General features: G+C 36.6%; 3 protein-coding genes across 3 annotated transcripts; 2 read left to right on the plus strand and 1 right to left on the minus strand.

Annotated features, from left to right (window-relative positions):
- The first annotated feature begins 4,390 nt into the window (after positions 1–4,390).
- Positions 4,391–8,319, plus strand: LOC126608666 (probable serine/threonine-protein kinase PBL3). Its single transcript, XM_050276636.1, has 6 exons — positions 4,391–4,731; positions 5,858–6,204; positions 6,293–6,428; positions 6,640–6,776; positions 6,886–7,009; positions 7,633–8,319. Exons 1-6 carry the CDS (start codon positions 4,668–4,670, stop codon positions 8,082–8,084), a joined length of 1,260 nt encoding a protein of 419 aa, XP_050132593.1. The 5' UTR covers positions 4,391–4,667; the 3' UTR covers positions 8,085–8,319.
- Positions 8,320–8,375: 56 nt separating this feature from the next.
- On the minus strand, positions 8,376–14,646 carry LOC126607813 (probable serine/threonine-protein kinase PBL11). The gene is made up of 8 exons (XM_050275530.1): positions 14,577–14,646; positions 14,397–14,470; positions 11,979–12,039; positions 11,694–11,765; positions 11,258–11,583; positions 9,418–9,690; positions 9,041–9,164; positions 8,376–8,853 (listed from the first exon to the last, which is right to left on the minus strand). Exons 1-8 carry the CDS (start codon positions 14,644–14,646, stop codon positions 8,495–8,497), a joined length of 1,359 nt encoding a protein of 452 aa, XP_050131487.1. The 3' UTR covers positions 8,376–8,494.
- Positions 14,647–16,538: 1,892 nt separating this feature from the next.
- Positions 16,539–17,636, plus strand: LOC126608670 (cysteine--tRNA ligase 2, cytoplasmic-like). Its single transcript, XM_050276640.1, has 2 exons — positions 16,539–17,062; positions 17,148–17,636. Exons 1-2 carry the CDS (start codon positions 16,886–16,888, stop codon positions 17,328–17,330), a joined length of 360 nt encoding a protein of 119 aa, XP_050132597.1. The 5' UTR covers positions 16,539–16,885; the 3' UTR covers positions 17,331–17,636.
- Positions 17,637–21,294: the final 3,658 nt, after the last annotated feature.

Genomic DNA, 21,294 nt, shown 5'->3' on the forward strand with positions numbered 1-21,294 from the left:
GTTAAAAGGATGTGCTATCCACACATCTCTTTTTACTTTCTACACACTCTTTGTTAATTTTTGTCCCTTGATCTTCTTTAATCCATCTGATCCGATGGCTGAAAATTAGAAGAGTGTGTAAGAAGTAAAAAAAGGTGTGTGGATATCACTTCCCGAGTTAAAATACATAACTATCATATGGAATGTTGTCCAAACGACATATCAATGTACGTATACTTATTTTTATAGTTGTTGTTGTGACGTTCTATGTTAACAATACATTATTTGTTTTAAGTTTATTTTATATTTAACCATATATCATTAGTGGGGAATGTCATATTTTCGATGTTAGGTCATGTCTAATGGAGAGCACTAAAGGTCTCAAAGCTAAACAAATGACATGATTTGTTAAAAACCTCATCTCAACCGATGACTGGGTTATAAGTCTGTGGAGCCTCACTAGACCATTATTTGGCTAAAGGGGCATCAGGTTGGCCAAATGTAGCCTTCTCCTTAGCCTTTTTCGGGGCTCGACTCCTCAGGTGCAATAATTGATTCAAATACAACAGCAAAGATATTTTAATTAACCAATAAACTTAAAACTAATAAGTTATTGAGGAGTTATGTTTAGTTTATTCGATTGTATATGATATATAAGTATGGTTTGACACGGTTAATTTAAAACTAATTTTTTTACAAGATTATAATTTTGGACGGGACCATGTTTAATCATTTCTGATTGAAATGGCTTTATAGTGACGTCATAATCATAGACACAATAACATGACACATGTCCTGGTTCTGGTTGGGCAGGTGGGAGAGGTGGTTACGGGCTGCTTTCCTCATCTACTCCTCTGAGTCCCCCCTATCACCGTCTTTCCATGGTACTTTCTGCCTCCTGCAGTAATCAGCACAACTGGACAAGTAACATTTCCCTCTTCCTCTTCTTTTTTTCTTTCTTAAATTGCACTTTCCAATTCTTTCTTTTTAAGACAACGGATAATAAGTTACGATTATTTATCTTTTTGGAATGCTAGAAAAATTAATATAGGTATTTTAGTCTTTTTTGGTTACAAGTATAGCTTCCACATCAGCAGCAGGTTTCAAGCAGCAGGTTTCAAACCTGAGACCTCAAGCTTTTAATTTGAAAAAAGCCTTGAAATCCGTTTTTTTACCATTGAGCCACCAGCTCGTGGTTACTTTCCCATTGTTTTAAGGAGGCAGATTGTCTGCCCTCCTTTTACCATACCCTTCTCATCCCCTCCTGTGTTGTGTGGTCACGGTTAAATCATGTCAACATTTTATATTGATTTTTTTATAAAAATAATAAGATAAAAAATAATAAAAATATAAAATATTGACGTGATTTAACCGTGACCGTACAAATAGGAAGGGATGAAAAATGTATGGTATTGGAAGGGCAGACAATCTGCCTCCTTGTTTTAAGATGTAGAAAAAAGTAGAACACAGAATTATCTGAAGGAAAGCATCTACCTACTATATTAGTAGTGGCAGTTAGGTCGAGTGTGAAAACGGTTGGCGCATGCAAAGAATTTGCAGTCAAGGCATATATCAAATTTCTACGCCATCAAGTACCTTTTTTTATATTTCAATTTGTCACATGTTGCCTCCTCTCTAATTATTAGCTATTGATTCTCGTTGGCCAACAGCCTTCACACGGCCCATTATTTACATTCCCAAAATACCCCCAATGATTTGTTAATTGATCCTATGTCCAGTTATATAGTTCTTTTATTTTTTTAAGTGCCGATTAAAGAAATGGGGAGACTTTCTTAAAAATATGACTTTATATAATTTTTTGTCACTTTATATTTTTAACATAATGTTTTATAATATCAATAAAAAAAATTAGCATTAACTTATAAAACGGCAAAAAATACTTAAAGAATCATACTTGAGAGCGTTCGACTAGCATTTTTCGTGCTAATGATTAACACAATTATTATATTTGAGAAGGTATCAATCCCAAATAAACAAATATAAAAAAGGGAATTGTTATTAGCACCTCAAAAATCTCATTCTACACTCCTCACAAATGTATTTTTCTTTCTAGTTATATAAAGTTTAGAGTGCCAAATGAGATTTTTGGAGTACTAATAACAATTCCCTAAAAAAATAAGAGCACTAACTGTTTTCATTGACTAAATAAAGAATGAAAATCAAGATACATTTTTAATCAACTAACACTTTTCTATCTCACACATACTTTATGAATTAGTAGTGTGAACTTGCAATTTGGGGTTGTAAAAGCTTTGTGGGGATCCTAACCGTTCATTGTACATCGTGTCGTTATTTTTTATCAAATACTGTTTGTGTTTAATTTTATATAAAAAAATCAAATTATTTATAATCTCACGATACACGATAAATAACTAAGATGTGGGGATTCCTAAGATCCTCACAAAGTAGATCCGGATGGGATCCAATTCCGTAAAAGCATATTAGATGTACACTATTTATTAATTAAGCACAAGTGGATGAAGATATGTCGGATGAAATGTCATTTTCGTGATTATTTTGACGAGAAATAGTATCTCTTATGAGTAGTGCTACACTTACAATTTTTTTTTTTGTCGAAGCTACACTTATCATTTACTTATACCATCTTTTTAATAGAGGTAAGGTTTGTCAACGCAAGTAGATCCTATCTCTGTTAGATAGATAATACAAATAGCTGATAAGACTAACATTTTTTATCTCTTATATTTGGATTCTACATGTTTCTATCTCGTTTTATTTGTGGTAATACATTTTTGGTCAGAGCAATCACACAAATATTACCTAATTCATGAGCTAAGATCTTGAACTCCATGATTTTCACAAATGATTAATGTAGAATACATAAATTACATTTCTCGATAATTTGTCATGAAATGTCTTCTACAACATCTATCTTGAGCGGTCTGTAAACAAGCCATCAATGTGGAGGAAATTAGATTTTCTCTCTCTAACCTTACTTGCATGTTAAAACCCTAATATGTGTTTTTCTCCGGGATACACATTAGATGAGTATGTGCACTCTTATAAGCAAAGAGAAGACTCATTTCCTAATGTAGCCCATCATTAATTACTACCCATAACGATAATAAAATAGAAAACCATTTCTCATAATTTGACCAATAAGTTTACTTTCAAAACAATATTCATTAAACCGAATACATCACACATAAACCTTGTTATGTGGACCACACTAAAATATTAAAATATTCTTACAAGTCTACCATAACCACTTTGTCTATGGTGGTGAGCCTCCTCCTCTTGTGGATAGGTTAATCTTTGAGGATGATATTGGGTTTCTTCAAACGCATTTTGTAAAGAGTTAGTTGCTTTTCTTAGAACTTTTGACCCCAATTTTACCAAAAACAATTTCATGAGTGTTGTTATTTTATATTAAATATATATTTTACTTCACTATCAAAGTAAAAGGGATTATTCTTTTCTTCTTTGACTATTACAAAGTTGACTAAAGAGAGTTGAATTAATTAAGAGAACTTTAACGAAAAACTCTCAGTATTATTTATTTTAACGAAAAGTAATATTTTTACACTAAAAAGTCAATCTTGGTACTATTCACTTTATCATTTATTTTGTCCTTATCATTAAAATTCAAAAATTTCAAACAATTTTCATTAGTCTTCCTATTAATTAAAGAGTTGCACACTAATGCAAGCCATGTGCATACATATGCACTCAATCACTTTCCCACTAAACATGCCATGACATCCATCTAGAATAACACTTGTAGTTAAAAATTATATTATCATTCCTACAAGTTATACATTACTATAATATTTAATTTTTCAAGTGTCTGCCAATCACAAATAGGTATTTAAATATTTTAGTGTCAGGCAGCCTATATACGCATGTTACTAATCGATTCCATTATAATAAGTCAACACTAACCAATTATCATCGACATTGTGAATAATTTTAATAAAAAAGGTTGTCATTTTAGAGTTCGTTTTGAAGTACTTTTAAAACGACTTGGAGGGAAAATGTTTTTTTTTTAAGATTCCCTTACGTTTTTAATAGGAATTGATTTTAAAAATATTTTCACATAAAACGTTTTCTAGTTACCGTCAAACGTGTCCTCAATTGATCAATCTCATAACTTTTCATTTTGGGAGGGGGAGGGTGTTACTAATGTTCAGACCAGATGAAGTATTCATGACGGTTGGACCACGTCAACCGATGTGGTACATGGATATAAGCATGACAACGTTCAATGAAAGTACACAAAGGGTATTTTCGTTATTTTGATTAATGATGTCAATCTTGACATGGTACAAGTCCACACCACACAAGGGTACAAAAGAGAATTCACACACAAGTAAAGTCGCGTGCACGTCACAGCCCCCACGCGTTTGTCGCGTCTCTTAGTCAAGGGGAAGCAAACAGAGACACTCATTCCGCCCCCCCTGCCAATTTCTTCTCAGTTGCCATTTCTCGCATTGACACGCTCTTTCTCCTTCTTCTTCTCCTCACATTTTTCTGATTTAATTTTTTCCAACAAGGTCAGCTCGATCGAAGAAAACCCAGAAGAAGAAGAAGTCAGCTGCAGTTTCTTATACGGATTGAAATTTGTTTGCAATGACTTGCTGATTGTTCGGCTGGTGTTTGATAAAAGTCAGTAAAAGAAGAGCGCCTTTGAGCTTTTGGAGTGGCAAATGGGCAACTGTTTAGATTCTTCTGCTAAAGTCGACACCGCACAGAGCTCCCTTGGAACTTGGGGTAAGTTTTCAATGCTTTGCTATGAAAAAAACCTTGATTTTCATAAGCTGGTCTTATGTTTTGATGGGTATATATGTTACTTTGATGGGTATTTTTAGTGACTTTCTGAGAGTTTGTATTAGTTTAAAGCAGTGAAATTTTGGTGGGTTCAGTTGGTTTTTACTGGATTAGTAAGTGGTGTTCTTTTTGGGTTCTGGGTAGCTTAGTTCATCTCTGGAGTAAAATTCTGCTATGTATTGAAAGAAGTCTCTCTCTCTCTCTCTCTCTCTCTCTCTGTATTTCTGGAGATTGGTTAATTTGTTCTTCTTTTGTTATCTGTTAATTATTAATTCTTTGTTTTGTATGTTAGTTTTTGCAATGGATTATTAATTTTGAATATCATTTAGAAAGGTGGAAAATTTTCAGGGTTTTTTAATTTGTTTTTAATGTGTAAATCAATATGATATTTTGCCCTTTTGAGGAGAATATAGGAACACGTTGAAGACAGCTTTATATGATTTTGTCATTATTTGGTGATGCGCAATGTGCTTTTAGTAAATTTTATTAGCTGATAATTGCTACAATTTTACTCGGTTTGCATTTGCCCTGAAATGGGGGCAAACTGTGAAAGTGATTTAGACATTCATTTTGTTCTTTTACGATGATCATGTAAAGGATAGGCGTCAATGGCACGCTAAGGTCTCTAGAATCAAAGACTTTAGCAACAATTGGGCCCTGAGGGGAAAAGTTTGGTGGTCCTTTGTACGAAACAGAATTGGTTTTTATGCTTCACAAGATTCGTTCATCGTTTACTAGTGATCATTGGAACATGGAGCCAAGATGCTTAATTTAAGGTGTTTGGTGAGCCAGGCCAGCTGGTATCTTTCTTTGAGACCACCTGATCACTCAAAACCCTGTACCTTGATCGACAAGTTTACATTGGTCCTTTTAGAAACATTAAAAGAATTTACAATCAATCGTTTCATTTTGTTCCTCGAAAATTTTGAATTAATTTGCTTAAGTATCTTAATACTCTAGTAGATTTGTACTATATATGACATTTCTTAAGGAATGCTATAAGTTGGTGTAGGTTTACATCCTTTTCCCCACAAACTGATTATTGATTATTGATTACTTGACCTGGCAGGATCAGGGGCTTCCAAAGTTTCCAACAAAACTAGCCCTTCCTCAGCTCCCTCCACTTTGACCGTCCCGTCATATAATGGAAGGAGCAGTGGTTCAAGTCTTCCTACCCCAAGGACTGAAGGAGAAATATTGTCATCTCCAAATTTGAAAGCCTTCTCATTCAATGAGCTAAAGAATGCCACCCGAAACTTCCGCCCTGACAGTCTTCTCGGTGAAGGAGGATTTGGTTATGTTTTCAAAGGATGGATTAATGAGAACACGTGGACAGCTGCAAAACCAGGGTCCGGAATGGTTGTTGCTGTCAAGAAGCTCAAACCTGAGGGTTTCCAAGGCCACAAGGAGTGGTTGGTAGGTTTCTTCTTTAACAATTTTCTGTATGTCTGTTGCGTTTCAATTCTCATTCTTGGCTTATGTACTGATAGCTAATGAATTTCAGACGGAAGTAAATTATCTTGGTCAACTCCATCATCCAAATCTGGTTAAGCTTATCGGGTACTGCTTGGAGGGTGAGAACCGCCTTTTGGTGTATGAGTTCATGCCGAAAGGAAGCTTAGAGAATCATCTGTTTAGAAGTAAGTGATGTATTTCTTCTAGTTCTAACATTAATAGGAAGCATAGTTCCCCAGCCCCTCCTCTCACAATTGTTTAGTTATCTGGAAGAGTCCACTTTTATGCATATTTTCTTGCAAATAAACAACAGTTGTGTTGCCAATTTTAAGAAGAAACTCCTTTGTTTTGGCCTTGAAAACTTTGTAATGTTGAACTTTTCTATATGTTTCATAGGAGGGCCGCAACCACTTTCATGGGCAACAAGAATGAAAGTAGCCATAGGTGCTGCAAGGGGGCTCAGTTTTCTTCACGAGGCGGAATCACAAGTCATATATCGTGATTTTAAGGCTTCCAATATTTTACTAGATTCGGTATGTTAAACAAATAGGAAATCTAGCTCATCACATTAGTCATCATGTTTAATAATCATATGATTAGATTGGATAAATCATTGACATAAATGTTGCATTGTGGGTGCAGGAATTCAACGCGAAGCTTTCTGATTTTGGCTTGGCCAAGGCTGGTCCCACTGGTGACAGGACTCATGTGTCTACTCAAGTCATGGGTACTCAAGGCTATGCTGCACCCGAATATGTAGCTACAGGTATGTTTAATTACTATATGCAGTATTATTGGGGTTTTACTTTTGTTATATATGACCAGTGATCACTGTCAAACATCCCTGAGTCACAGTACATACTATATATCTTGTTGGGAAAGCTGATATTGCGAGTGTCTGAGTATGCTATAACTATGGAATTTTGTACGTGAACCTCTGACGTTGTACCAAATTACCTATAATCGGGATTGGTCATCTTTAACCTTTTGATTAGAGGATATCCACCTTGGTGCCCATTTGACTGACTAATAAGAGGTTGTTTCAATACTTTCTCTGAGGTGAAAGAATAATGATTCTTTGGACCTATATATAAATAGTGTGATTTCACATTGGGAATTTTTGCTCATATATTAATTCACAAGGTTGAGAAAGAAAAAGTTAAAGCTTTTGAGTTGCATCTGATAGTTGAACGGCACAAATTTGATTAATCTAAATTATTTGTCATTAAGATTTCCTTAAGGCAGAACTTTGGTAAACTGGGCTATGTAATGTAAGCTATTGTTGTAGCAGATACGATGCAGAGAATCTTAAGTGCTTGAATTCACCATGTTCGCAACACATTATAATGCTTCTGTAGATGTCTCACACGCATTTTCACTGTTTAACAGGTAGGTTGACTGCTAAAAGTGATGTCTATAGTTTTGGGGTTGTACTGCTGGAACTATTGTCTGGAAGGCGAGCTGTTGATAAAACAAAAGTTGGTGTGGAGCAGAATCTGGTAGATTGGACGAAACCATATTTGGGTGATAAAAGAAAACTATTTCGGATTATGGATACCAAGTTGGAGGGCCAATATCCCCAGAAAGCAGCTTATACAGCTGCTACTCTTGCTTCACAATGCCTATGCACCGAATCTAAACTCAGGCCTACAATGTCAGTGGTATTAGCCACGCTGGAACAACTTGAATCCCCAAAGACTGCAGCCAGAAACTCTCAATCAGAACAGCACACACTTCCTGTTCCTCGGAAGTCGCCAATGCGACAACACCATTCTCCTCTCAATATGCCACCAAATGCATCCCCATTGGCATCCCAAAGGCAATCTGTACGTGTTCGTTAACAGAGATGGTGTCTGTCTGTAAATTACTTGTCTCTTGATCCCATATTATGTTCACAGAATCGAGTTTGGGCATGTATTTTTCTCAGTTTTGAGTCATTCTGAAGAGGTTACTACCGCCTGTAATATCTGAAGCTATGTAGCTATTTTGTATTGGTAATCTGCTTGATGGTATAGTGTAAAAAGTTGGCTATCAGTTTAATTCTGCAGGATGACCGACGTTCTTGTCCTGTCACAACTGCCGGCGTCAAATTATCCTGGCGCCAATACATGCTAGTCTCGCGCTAGTAAATATTGTGTTATCTGTAATTATAGTTTGCTAATTCATGAACAAGTGCTGCCTTTGCTTTCACCATATAGTTTTAGTGGACATTCACGCATTTTAGGATAGCACTACGAAGGAAAACAGCTATCTATATGCCTGGCACCCATTTCGTAACATGGCCTGAAATCCGATTGCTGCCTGTGTTTTCATGCAACTCCTCCAAATCAGCTACGACCTCAGTCATCGTTGGTCTGCTCTTAGGGTTTGAATCGAGGCATCGGAGGATGAGTTCAGCAAACTTGTGAGCTTCTTCCACCGGGAAGTTGTTTCCAAGTCTCTGATCAATCACACGATGCAGTTGTAGCCGGTTGCGAAGATATGGTTCAGCCCACTTGGTAAGATCACCAGTCATCCCATCCGAATATTTCTTCACGGCGCAGGAGCCTGAAAAGATCTCTAAGAGCACCACGCCGAAGCTGTATACGTCGGTTTTGAGTGTTACATGCCCTGTAAAAATGAAAACCAAATTAGCCCTCTGGAGAAATGAAATGTCTGGCAGCATGTACTAGGTGTATAAAATGCCCTCTCGCGAAAGCTGATCACATGACACCAACTACGTGAGGTGATGAGAGGAACGCTGTGTTACACCGGTTGTATGTAGGAATCGTTGTACATTTAGTAACTGGTTGAATACCTGTCGCTATGTACTCAGGTGCGATGTAGCCTTTGGTACCAAGAACCCTTGTCATTATGTGGTCCTGGTCATCTTTGGGTCCATATTTTGCCAGGCCAAAGTCTGATAGCTTGGCATTGAAGTCCTGCAGTGTCGATTATCATCCTAAGGTTAGATTAATTATTGACAAATACATATGAATAGGACCCTTATGACTTTCGGTTACAAATAGAACTGGAGGAACACTATATTGACCAACCATATAAATCATGGTTCAGTGTTCCATTTTATCGACGTCTAAGTATTCTTACGCTTCAATTAAAATTATATATTGGTACGTAACTATTTGTGTATATTTTGCACAATTAATGTCAAAAAGTATGATGACATAGCCTCACATCATCCAACAGAACATTTGAAGCTTTGAGATCACGATGAATTACGGGCGCCCCGCGAGTGTGAAGACAATGCAGAGCCTTGGCTACGCCGAGTGCTAATTTGGTTCTTCTCCTCCAGTGTAACTGTGTAGCATTTTTCGCCATCAGTTGGGCCTCCAAGCTTCCTCCTTTCATGTACTCATAAACCAACATTCTGTGCTCACCTTCGCGGCAGTACCCTATTAGTTTCACTATGTTTGGATGACTTAGTTTGCTCATAAATTTCCTCTCATTCTGCACCACCAACATAAATCTCACACTCGCAGAAAGATAGATATTGAGAGAGAGAGAGAGAGAGAGACAGAGAGAGAGAGTGAAAAATGACTAATTATATTTACACCCTCCACACTTCGGTGAATTTCAAAAGAGTTATGGGTTCCAGTTTTCACACGTTGCACCCTCCACACTTTTAGTAAACTGATGATGTCACAAACGTCAAACATGTTTCTAGGCTGAGTATAAGCCACAATTACAACAATGAGACTAAATTGTGTGATTATTTGTCAATTGAGGAGACGATGAAGCTCCATGATGATTAATTAGTTTTGGTCTCTATGCGCGGGAGTATATGTTGTGATTGGCTCATATAATTATGAGTTGGCAACAATTTCATCTCAACCATGTGGAGTGCTAGCTACTTTCGGCTAAAGAAAGGGACAAAGGAAAAGGGAGACATCTACTTTTGGCTAAAGAAAGGGACAAAGAAAAAGGGAGACATCATCATGTCTAGCCCTTGATTTGTGGCCTTTTCAAAGGTGGTTTTCTTTTGTTGTTATAAGTGGAAGGATTTGCCGAAGGATGACAATGGCTTGCCGAGTGAGAGGGTAAGCATCAGAGAGCATCCAAGGGGGAGAGCATTCGGCTCTCCCATGGGAAAGCATGGGCACGGGTGAGAGAAAATCAAGAGAGCTAGAGTGAAAAGTATTCTAGTGAAAGAACTCTTGGGGTAGAGTGAGGTTCTTGGGAAAATTCTATGAGTGGGTGTACAAGGGATTCGGGATTGGGTTATGTTGATTTAACTCATGTGTACTTGTACTGTTATTCTCATAGTGAAGAGCAATATCTCTCCGGGGACGTAGGCAGGTTTTTGCCGAACCTCGTAAATTTCTCGGTGTCTTTATTTCTTGTAATTTATTCTGTTCAACTGAGTGTGTTTTTTGTGAGGTTGTAATCTGAATCTCGTTTCCGCACTGATAAACGGGCCAAGGCACAACAGTATACGCCAACTCCTAGTTGGGTCCCACACTTGTCACTTAATTAATTTAAGAATGATGATATAGCAAAAGGCATAAATTGATAAGATTTGAAACTCATGGTGTAATGTGAAAAAATTAAAACATCGTGGTCAAATTGAAAACTGTTCCAAACCTAAAGGGTGAAAAATGTATTTCTCATTGGAAAAAAAAAAAAGAAGAAAAAGAAAAAAAGATATAATAACTTGCATCTTCCTTGGGAATGAGCTCATTCTCCTACTTGCAAATAACGTATCTTCATTGTACAAAATTTCATAATGAAACTGTTCAATTTCTTAATCTTCATTTTAAGACTATCCATAAAAAATCATTTAAATTAGATATCATTTAGTTATCCAAATGTATTGAATAAATTAAACGGTCTAGGTACCAAATATTATATGAGTTTTTTTTTTAAGAATGACCTTCAAATGAATCCTAAGAAATTGAACGGTTTCGATTACAAAATTTCTAGAGTAAAAATATGTTATTCATAAGTAAGAGAATAAGCTCATTCTCCAGGGATGGAATGCAAGGATTATTAAAAAATAAATTAGAAAACAACTGACCTCCCATTGTTCATCGCCTTGTAGCGCTGTCTTTCTGAGCCTTTTGACAGCAATTGGAAATCCCTCACTTGGTTTTGCGGCAGCATTCATATTACAATAACTCACATACCCTTTGTAGACATCACCGAATCCGCCTTGCCCGATCAAGTTCTTGCTGCTAAACTTGCGTGTGGAAGCTTTCAAGGCACTGTAACAGAAGCAGTATAGCCTGTAATCTCGCAACACTCCGTCCTTCTTGTTCACTCTCTCCAAATTCCAATCTTTTGGACTCGGAGTATTGGAGTTTGTCGTGGCCCTTGCACTTTTGCTACGTTTTTTTTCTGCACCTACACACCATCAACAAAAGAAGAGGAGAACAAAGTTTCTTAATTAGGGTTAGCAGAGGGAAGGTAACCAGCTACATGCTTTTTGGATTGCATGCATGCAATAACCATACCTATGTCTGAGACCGAGAAATTCCTCTCTTGAAGTGGTGATCTTCGTTTCTCACGTTTACTGATCATATTTTCTGTACCCAGAAATATATAAAACTAACCGAATGAATAAAGAAAAATTTATACAAAAGTCCCAAATATATTTTTTTTCAGCCAAAAAAATGGAATATTCATATATGTACCTTGACCTTGTAAGGAAGTTGAGGAAACAGTTGGAGCTTTCTCTCGAACTGCTTTGTTAGTTTTCTTGGGTAGAGAAATTTGCAGCCGAATGTCTCCTTAGTTACCAAATAGAGAGAAAAGAAGAATTTTACTTTCAGAAACATTTTGCCTATAAATGTTCAACTTCTGATCATTAAAAAATACACAGAAATTAACAGTATGAGTGCAAACCAATGGGATGAGGTTGAACAACTGATGAGACGTCTGTCTCGCCATGGTGTTTCCTCAAGCAGCAGTTTCCCATGAGACCAGCTGATGACTATTACGCTAGAAGAACCAGAACCGAAAGATATGAATTAAGACTGTAATTATGACTATGTGTGAGGAAGCTGATGAGAGAAAGGGAGAGATTATAGAGATAATTAGATTAAGTGGTAGTAAAAACATGAGTAGTACTAGTAATACAACCTAGTAAGAGATGATTAATCAGGTGATGTGGGCTAGGTGGACAAACTATATATGTCCGAAGTTTCAAGAAGAAATATCTGTGGTGATTACTACAAGAAATCTAGTCCCTTGTCACAAGTGTAAAAGGGGGATTGAATACAAAAAACAATACGTCCAGGTGGTTGATCTATGCCTCTAACAAACAGCTTAGATTGATGAGAGATATTGATCTTAACTTCCAAAGATATTGGTTGGTGGATTTATTGGAATATTAAAATCTTTACAGCTGGAAGAGGTGGTCTGGTCGCAACTTCACAGGGTCAGGTGGAGGGAAAAGACAGAAATTAAACTGTTCTAGTAAAAGGCGAGATGAAGATTATAGTAAATCAACCCAACTTCAGCTCACCATATTTTTTTCATTTTCTAATTGTTTAAGCAGGATGTGGTTCCACATCATTCGGGGTTCCTGTACTATTGAAAAAGTTAGAAATCTGTATAGCAAATGACAATATATGAAGTGTTAGTCATTGGGAAACCAGACAAAAATTTCCAAATTCATTTGTTATTAGGCGGTATCTGTTCGTACGCTTCTATGAACAACAGGTCTTGTATTTAATTTGAAATTTGCATATGTAGTACATGTATACGTCTTGATAATGGCGAAAATGTTATGTTTATGCCGAAAAGGGCATAAACTATCATGAGAGATGGAAAGAGGCAGATAGACACGCGTATATATATATCTCAGGCGCCTTCTTTGGACTCATTTGGTATTTGAACACATACTAAACAAAAGAAATTTAACAGAAGTTTATATCTGGTTCATTGGGCTACTAAGCCAGAAGAGTAATGGAAAAGTTTTTAGGGATATTGCTGTGAATAAGAAAACTAACCTTTTTCCAAATAAGATAAACAATAAAGCATGTTGATTATCTTGAGAAGTTGGGAATTGAGAAAATACAGAAAGAAGGCTAATAATAAACTCAAAACCCTATGCTGCCATGCATATGCTAATCTATTGGAGAAATTCATATTTGTTGCAGAGAGTCAATAACAATAACTTAAAACCTGGGTAGTACTTAATTAGTTACTGTAGTCATCAATTCCAAGCCATCACCTCCAGTCATTTTTGTTGAGATATGATCAAATGACACCCGGAGTTCCCCCAAACACTTCAGTGGAGATGGTGCAATCATCATTTAATATACAAAGAACTTATGCATCGATCTTAATGAAGTGTTCGGGGGAACTCTAGGGGACACCTGATTCCAGATGTATACGCACAATAGTATTTATTTACTACGTACTGTTTTTGATTGCTTGGGTACTTATGAAATGTAAACCATGCATGCTAGCTATTTATAGTGGTAAAGCTGCAGCATTTGTTATGTTTGAGCAGAGACTGGAGAGGACGGCAATAGTAGTAGTACTGAGCAGTGAACCTAGACATAAGTGTGGGTTAGATTGAACTTGAAGTTACGCACGTAATTAGGAAAAGAATCTTGAGGTTGTGATGAGACTGAGAGGCCATCTCATGTGCCAAAGTTCTTCCTTTTTTGCTAGATGTCCATCCATCTGCTTGTCCAAGTCTTTCATTTTCAGATATTGTTGGAACCAAATTTGCTCACCACCGTGAGTGGTGGAGATGCCCAAACTCGTTAACTTGTAAAAGAAACACACAATTGTACGCAAGCCAAAGACAAGGGGTGTGCTGGTCAAAGGCTCTTCGACAGTCAAGTTAGTAAGTAATATTAAGACTCAAGAGAATAAGTATGCAGAGATTGCGTTAGATATAAGGGTGTATTTATACCAGGAGATGACTTTTAGGATAGTAGAATCCTTATTAAACCAATAGAATCCTAGAGAATATCTAGGAAGTAGGTATTGCATTCTCTTAGGAGTGTGACTACTTGCGACGTACACCAATTCTTTGATTGTAATAAGGACTCCAAGATTATAGGAAACATGTTGATTCCTTGCTGGATTAAGTTCCCGAATCTTGTGGAACAAGCATGGTCTATCACAGCAAAGTCGACAGAATTCGCCCAATGATTTTGAAATAGAATGATGGTGGTATCGCTACTCCGTTTAGTCACCTCCGCAATGGAGGCTGTTAAGTCCATGATCGGACTTCTAAAGTTGGCATTTTTCGATCTGCTTGATTCCTGCCCTGAAAAAATCATAGTCCAACATGTATCTTTACCAAAATCTTGTAATACTGCGGGCATGTGATCATAAACCAAGGGCTTCTTATTCTTAAGATTAACCTAGAATACCACTTTTTAGATAAGCACTGTAAAGTTTCTCCTGGTGGCCCACACGCCGATTCCTTCGCCATCTATCCATAGCTTAGCTTAAGATGATCATAGTTTAGCACAAGAAAAAATTGCTATGATGTTTGATATATCCGCTATTCCATCATTATATATCGAACTAACTCACATGTCCTTAAGGTACTAGCTAGTTAATGAGCTAGGGCACCAATTTTGCAAGTGTATATTGAAGATTTTATTTTGAATTTGTATGACCTTAAATTGATATTATGGGATGAAAGTGACTGAAGAGGATGTGTGCGCAAGAATGGAAGGGATGGCGATGGGGAGAGCTTATGACCACTCATTGAGTGCAACTCAACAATATTCCCTCCCTCTCATCTTCCCCACAATTCCGACCAGGTTCATCATCAATAGATTTCTGGGGATATCATGTTTCTAATATAATGGCTCTCCTTCATGCCAGAAACCCCAACAAAGTAAGAAAGAGATTATAGGTCAGTTAGCTACAAACTTTGTGATAAATAGTAATTAATTTCCCTAAATTGCCTTGCCAAGAAACCACAAAAACGAAAGAAAGAGATTATCAACTGTTCCCTGGAGTTCCCATGATCGCTTCATTTGGGGTAGTTCATATGATCAGTGCCCTTAATTAACTAACTTACCAGATTAAGGCTGCATAGCTTCTTTTTAATCATGCATCTGAAGTGTTTGGGGGAACTCCGTATGCCATTTGACAGTGATCAACATGATCCACAGCAGAAAAATAAATACTTTGATTATAACCTTGCTTTTTTTATTATGGACCTTATGGTATAAAATGTTGAACTAATTGGAATTTGGGATGAACTAATCGTCCTTCCCTCACTGATTAACCATTTTTTTTATCAAAGAAAATTGATTTGTCATATTGGAGAATGATGAATTATACCGCTGCTGGGCTCTACTAATTCCAGGCTATTTTGTCAAGGCTCTCTATAAGTTTCTGGAGATCTAAAACTATTATTGATTGTAGCTTTATGGCTGTATTTTTCAGGCCGTTTTAACTTAACCTTGGTTGATTTGACGGAGCAACTGAAGAAACTTATTTTTCCACAGCCTCCCATAGCCACCAAATCGGCAAAGAGGAAGTAAGAAATAAAGAGAAGTTTGAGGATATTGTTTTGGTATTCGTCCAAAAAATAAGAGGATTTTTGATACAGGTAATTTGGTTTAAATTTTATTGTATTTCATTAGATTTCCTTCTAGTATTGCATGCGTTGGTGACATCGTGGTGGAATTCTCAATCGGTTTTAATTTTAGGGCATGCGTAGAATTTCTTTTAAAACGGTTAAAATTATTTTTTAATAATTAAAAATGTTTTTGGGAAAAAAATTATAAGTGTTCCTCTTGGTGATAGAAGCGCTTTAGAAGAAGCATTTTTTGGATGCTTGTTAGTTGTTATACAAAAGTGTTTTTTCAGGAAGCATTGAATTTGTAATAAAAAATTTAACTTGCTTCTAATGAAAATACTTCATAACAAAAGTGTATTTCTTAACATAAGCATTCCCTACATAAGCAAATCCTAAACGAATCACATCTTTTGTGTCATTGGATCCTACCCGCGACTCGCAGCCATCTATCAATAAACCCTATATTAGCACATTTATTGCACTATGGTTCCGTAATTATTTCGAAATTGGGTAATCTTTACAATTCTAAAAGGTAATGCACCAAATTTGAAGACTAAATTTGCAAATTAAATGATGTATCACCAATAAGAATAAACACGTTCATCAACATGTAAGTAATAAATTAATTATCAACTTCCATGTCCTTTTGTTTTCAAAACTTTGTTTACAAATTTATTCTTTCCGACATTACTCATTCTAAAACCAAAACAAATTAAAGTCGGTCTCCCATGACGAGAATGAGACAAAACTTTTCAACGAAGAAACTCAAGTTGAAGTCGGTCATTCGTTACTTATTGAGAAATTTTATTTGAACCCATCTAACCTCTTTCTACACCCAACTTAAATTCTAAATGTGAATTGTCTATTTTATCCTAATGCATAATTACCATCAAGTACAAGATGAAATTAAGAATAAAACTAAAATTTATCAATAAACCCATCAACCATATGTTTCTGAGCATAATCCAGTGCCTTTTTCCCACTCATCAACCATATGTTTCTGAGCACATAGAACATATCAAGGATTTGATAACACAGGTTTTCTGCTTGCTCTAATGCTTATATATTATGTCTTTGTGATGGTTTCTTGTTTGTTTTATTTTTATAGGCCTACAGTTTCTCTCTAATGATTGTTATATCATGCGGATTATTAACAACGAATATGCATATCTGGTTGGCGGGGATGTAGTCTTTGCTGTTGATGAATTTCTAAATTATGGCCAGTTATCTGGACAAAAATTGGAACACAATCGGGCTGGTGAACGAGTTGCTGTTGATTCAAGGAAGCGTAATCCAGCAGACTTTGCATTGTGGAAGGTCTGAAGTCCTCAACCATTTACCTCGTTTTTGCGGTTTTTTGTTTGTATTTTTAAATTAATGAAACTTCAAAAGGAATCTGCAGTCTGCAAAGCCTGGTGAGCCAAGTTGGGAAAGCCCTTGGGGACCTGGTAGACCTAGATGGCACATTGAATGCAGTGCAATGAGTGCACATTATATGACATTCAAGTTTGATATTCATGGCGGCGGTATTGACTTGATTTTTCCACATCATGAGAATGAGGTTGCCCAGAGACTACACCAATAGGGACATCAATAATTTCCGAAAGGGCAAAAAGGGCAGGGTGGGAGGTGACTTCTGCGACGAGGGGGCCGAGGGCGGAGCCATCGAGTGATGAGGCTTGCTTCACGAAGTGATCAATGACCTCCTCTTGCTTTTGCTTTCTAAGGGTGTAAAGATAAATTTTTATATATTGAATTGAGTTTGTGAGGGTAGTTTAGATAGTAAATTTGAGTTTAAAGAGAGATTGATTCTTTAATTAAAAATAATATGGGTGTAAAGAATAAGTTGGATGTAGAAAGATGTTGTATGGGTTCAAATATAATTTCCCTTCCTTATTTCCGCAACCAATATGGATTCCACCCACCACCCTGCCCCCTCCCCCTCTCTCTCTCTCTCTCTCTCTCTATATATATATATATACACATATTTGTTAGTCACTCAAAAGTACTCTACAACCTTGCTGTTCAAAATTGTACCCACCACCCATTCTCGTTTTGTGATTCCGGCTGACTAATTTCTATGGAAGACTTCGGATTCTACCACAAGAAAGTCCGCCTTCGATTTGAAATCTGAGACATTACCGCACAACTAGACAATCCTGGCGATCATGAGCAAAACCGAACTTCAATACAACAGCCGGTTCAATTTCTGGTAAAATTTGTGCAAATGTTCCATTACAAATTCACCAATACTGCCATAGACCGCACTGAAACCACCGTCAGAGAATATTATGATGGAACAAAAGAAAGAAGCTGTAGATTTTACGTTGACAAGTTAATGAATTACGAATACTCGTTCGGGATCTTTACTAGCATGTTGTCGTTGATTGGAGTCAGAAGAAGACAAGAAACGATAGTGAAGCTAATCATAAAGGGTGGGCTCAAAATTAGCAATGAAGTTTTCCACAAGGGGCGTCAGGTACTAGGGTTGCACGTTTATGTCAAAAGTGAGTACCTCAGGGTTCGCTGTGAGATCTGTACACTAGAAAGGGGTACTCGTATGATGGAAGCAACGTTAGAGCAATTGACGAACGATGATAATAGTAATAAGGGCATGGTGCCAGCGAGTTATATATCCAGTGATTAATAAGGTACTAAATAGGGTCAGAGTGGGTAGTACGTCTGCGGATGACGAAGAATCGTTGTCGCATGATGATGTGGAGGAGGAGGTAGAGAGAGAAAAAGAAGGAAAATTAGGGAAAGTGAGAGTTGCACTGTTTGTATGGAACAGTTTAAGGGAGGATCAACGGTGGTGTACATGCCTTGCTTTCATGTGTTTCATGGCAGGTGCATAGTGAAGTGGCTGAGAAAGAGTCACTATTGTCCGGTTTGCCGATTTCAAGTGCCTACCGATTCTAACCAAAAAGTTTGAAGTGCGTACTAATTCTGAACAAACAAATGAAGTACCTGCTGATTGATGAAGATCATTGCTTAATTTGGTCCTTCCCTTAAAATGGTGCATTCTAAAATCTTGGATGAATATTATTGTAATCAAATTTAAAAAAAAAAAAAAAATATATATATATATATATATATATATATATGATTTAGTTGATTTTATTTTCAGGCTTGTTGAATTGTTAATGTATCTTGGTTTATTTCTGCTTTTACTTTTCTGAAACATGTAATTGATCAAAAAAAAAAACACCGCACTACTAGAAAGTTGGACTAGACTATCTTCATTGAGCTGAGCTCCCTAAATGGATCTCCGGTCACACTCCCTATTATGCTCCTATGATAACAATATCTCTAGGAGCTCCTAAACTATGTAAGGGGTGAGAAACATTAATTTATTATTGTTTTAATGGTTTTTGAAATAAAATCTTTATTCTTGCATGGTTCACAATTATTATGACTCCCTGAATTAGAAAGTATAGTTGGACTAGAATTTTTTTTAGGAAGCTCTTAAAATCTAGTCTTTTTATCTAAATTTTAACTTAAAATAAAAAGCATGATTGGAAATACTCTAAAGCGGATTTCATAGCCATAGGTTGGTTATTTTTATTTCAATAATGATGCATACTGTGCCGTTTGTGACAACTTACAAGAAAGCCACGGAATACCAATTGTCAATGTGTTAAATAGACTTATGATTTTTTTTTCCCTTTAAATTTTATAGGACAAATAGAGATGTGAAGGAGGAGGGTACTAGGAGGAAATGAAGGATAACTAGTGCAAGTGATGATCTAAAGGAGGAGGGGTGCTAGGAGAAAAGAAGGAGAATTAGTGTAAGTGAAACTGATAGTTGCATTGTCTCTGTATGGAAGCATTTGAAAGGACACAGAGAGGCTACAGAGAATTTGGGTGCATATATAATATTTGAACTTTGCCAGAAGCGGTTTGCATGCCCTTCTCGCATGCATTTCATGACAAGTGCATACTAGTGGCTAAGAGAGTGTCACTATTGTCCGGTTTGCCACTTTGTTGCCTACTGATTAATAATTAATCTGGTTTCTTGGTTCCTTTATCATTGACCAAAATGTAACGTTTACAAACTCTGAATACATAATATTACTTTGATAATAATTTGAAGGTTGAATTGAGAGATAACATGAACAACATTCAATTACTAGGACATTAGAACACATATATAGCGAACCCAATTTCCACTCCCATTAAAAAATAAATAATAAATAAAAAATAAAAACTGAACCATAGATAAACCTCAGACTGTCTAATCTGACTTGCTAATCTTGTTCAAATAATCACCATCCACGAGTAATTAATACAGCCAACTGCAAACAAATGAAACTTGTAAAGTGCATCCCGCCATTGTTCACCGGCTGTATGTGAAAAGAGAGCTCCATTTCAATAGCTAATTGAGCTACTGCACAAGAAAAGTCTTCAACGCATGATGAGTTATCAGTTGCCACACAACAAAATACAAGACTAGCTAACAAGCATGCATAACATTAACTAACATATATCTGTGAAGTTATTGCGCGTGTACGTATATTATATAGTTACGATGTACAATAATAAATTAAATGAAAAAAACACCAATACATGATTAAGCATAAAAGTGAGGAAGCTTAACATCATGAAGACATCACTCCATTCAATTAAGCAGCTAGCTTCCTTGGTTTATATATGGATCAAATGACTCCAAGGGTTCCCCCAAACACTTCAGTAGAGAGAGAGAGAGAGAGAGAGAGAGAGAGAGAGAGAGAGAGAGAGAGAGAGAGAGAGAGAGAGAGAGAGAGAGAGAGAGAGAGAGAATGAATTAATTAGGACTCTACATTAATTTCTAATGAAGTGTTTGAGGAAACTCTAGAGGCCATCTGATGTTAATTTTTTCTCTTAACTCGCTATCTTTGGTCGTTCGATGAGTATCTAATGGTTCCTAACTCCACTATTTATAGAGAATTACTGCGTTTGCAATTCAGCTGAGTATGCACCTCGTTTCGTTTGTATTCAAGATCGAAGGTTCATAGAGACCTCTGCCAAACCATTTGAAGTACAACTATATCATCAATGAACCTAGACGTAAATGTGGCCCCAGATGGCAAGTTCAGAACTAAGGAATCGAATTCGATAGCCACATGCCGCCGACCAGTCTGCGTAGAAATTGTACTCTCTCACACATTATTCTGTCCAGCCTGTAAATTTCAGTTTTATTTGATATATATAGACAGAAGAAAATAGGATCCTCCTGATTGGTTCATATATACTATTCTACGATATTCTTAGTTTCAACATTTTACATGGATTTTTTCGTATGTGTTGTGGATGCTACAAGAAAAGTATAAGTTGATGAACGTACGAGGCAAATCCATGCGATATCAAATCCCTCTTGGCATCATCTGAGCATATCATGTGCTACTGAGCCCGAGCAAAAGTTATCCTATATGTACCTGGGCATGAACATGTCACTCCGTTCCGTTTATGATCAGATATCTAGGACAGATTCTTTTCCACAATAGCCACAGATAAATCAATGGTTACTAATCAAGTGTCTAGTGGTGGGATGCGCCTCGGAAATGCAAGAT

The sequence above is a fragment of the Malus sylvestris genome, chromosome 16, assembly GCF_916048215.2.
Source record: "Malus sylvestris chromosome 16, drMalSylv7.2, whole genome shotgun sequence".
In the NCBI taxonomy this organism is placed as follows: Eukaryota; Viridiplantae; Streptophyta; class Magnoliopsida; order Rosales; family Rosaceae; genus Malus; species Malus sylvestris.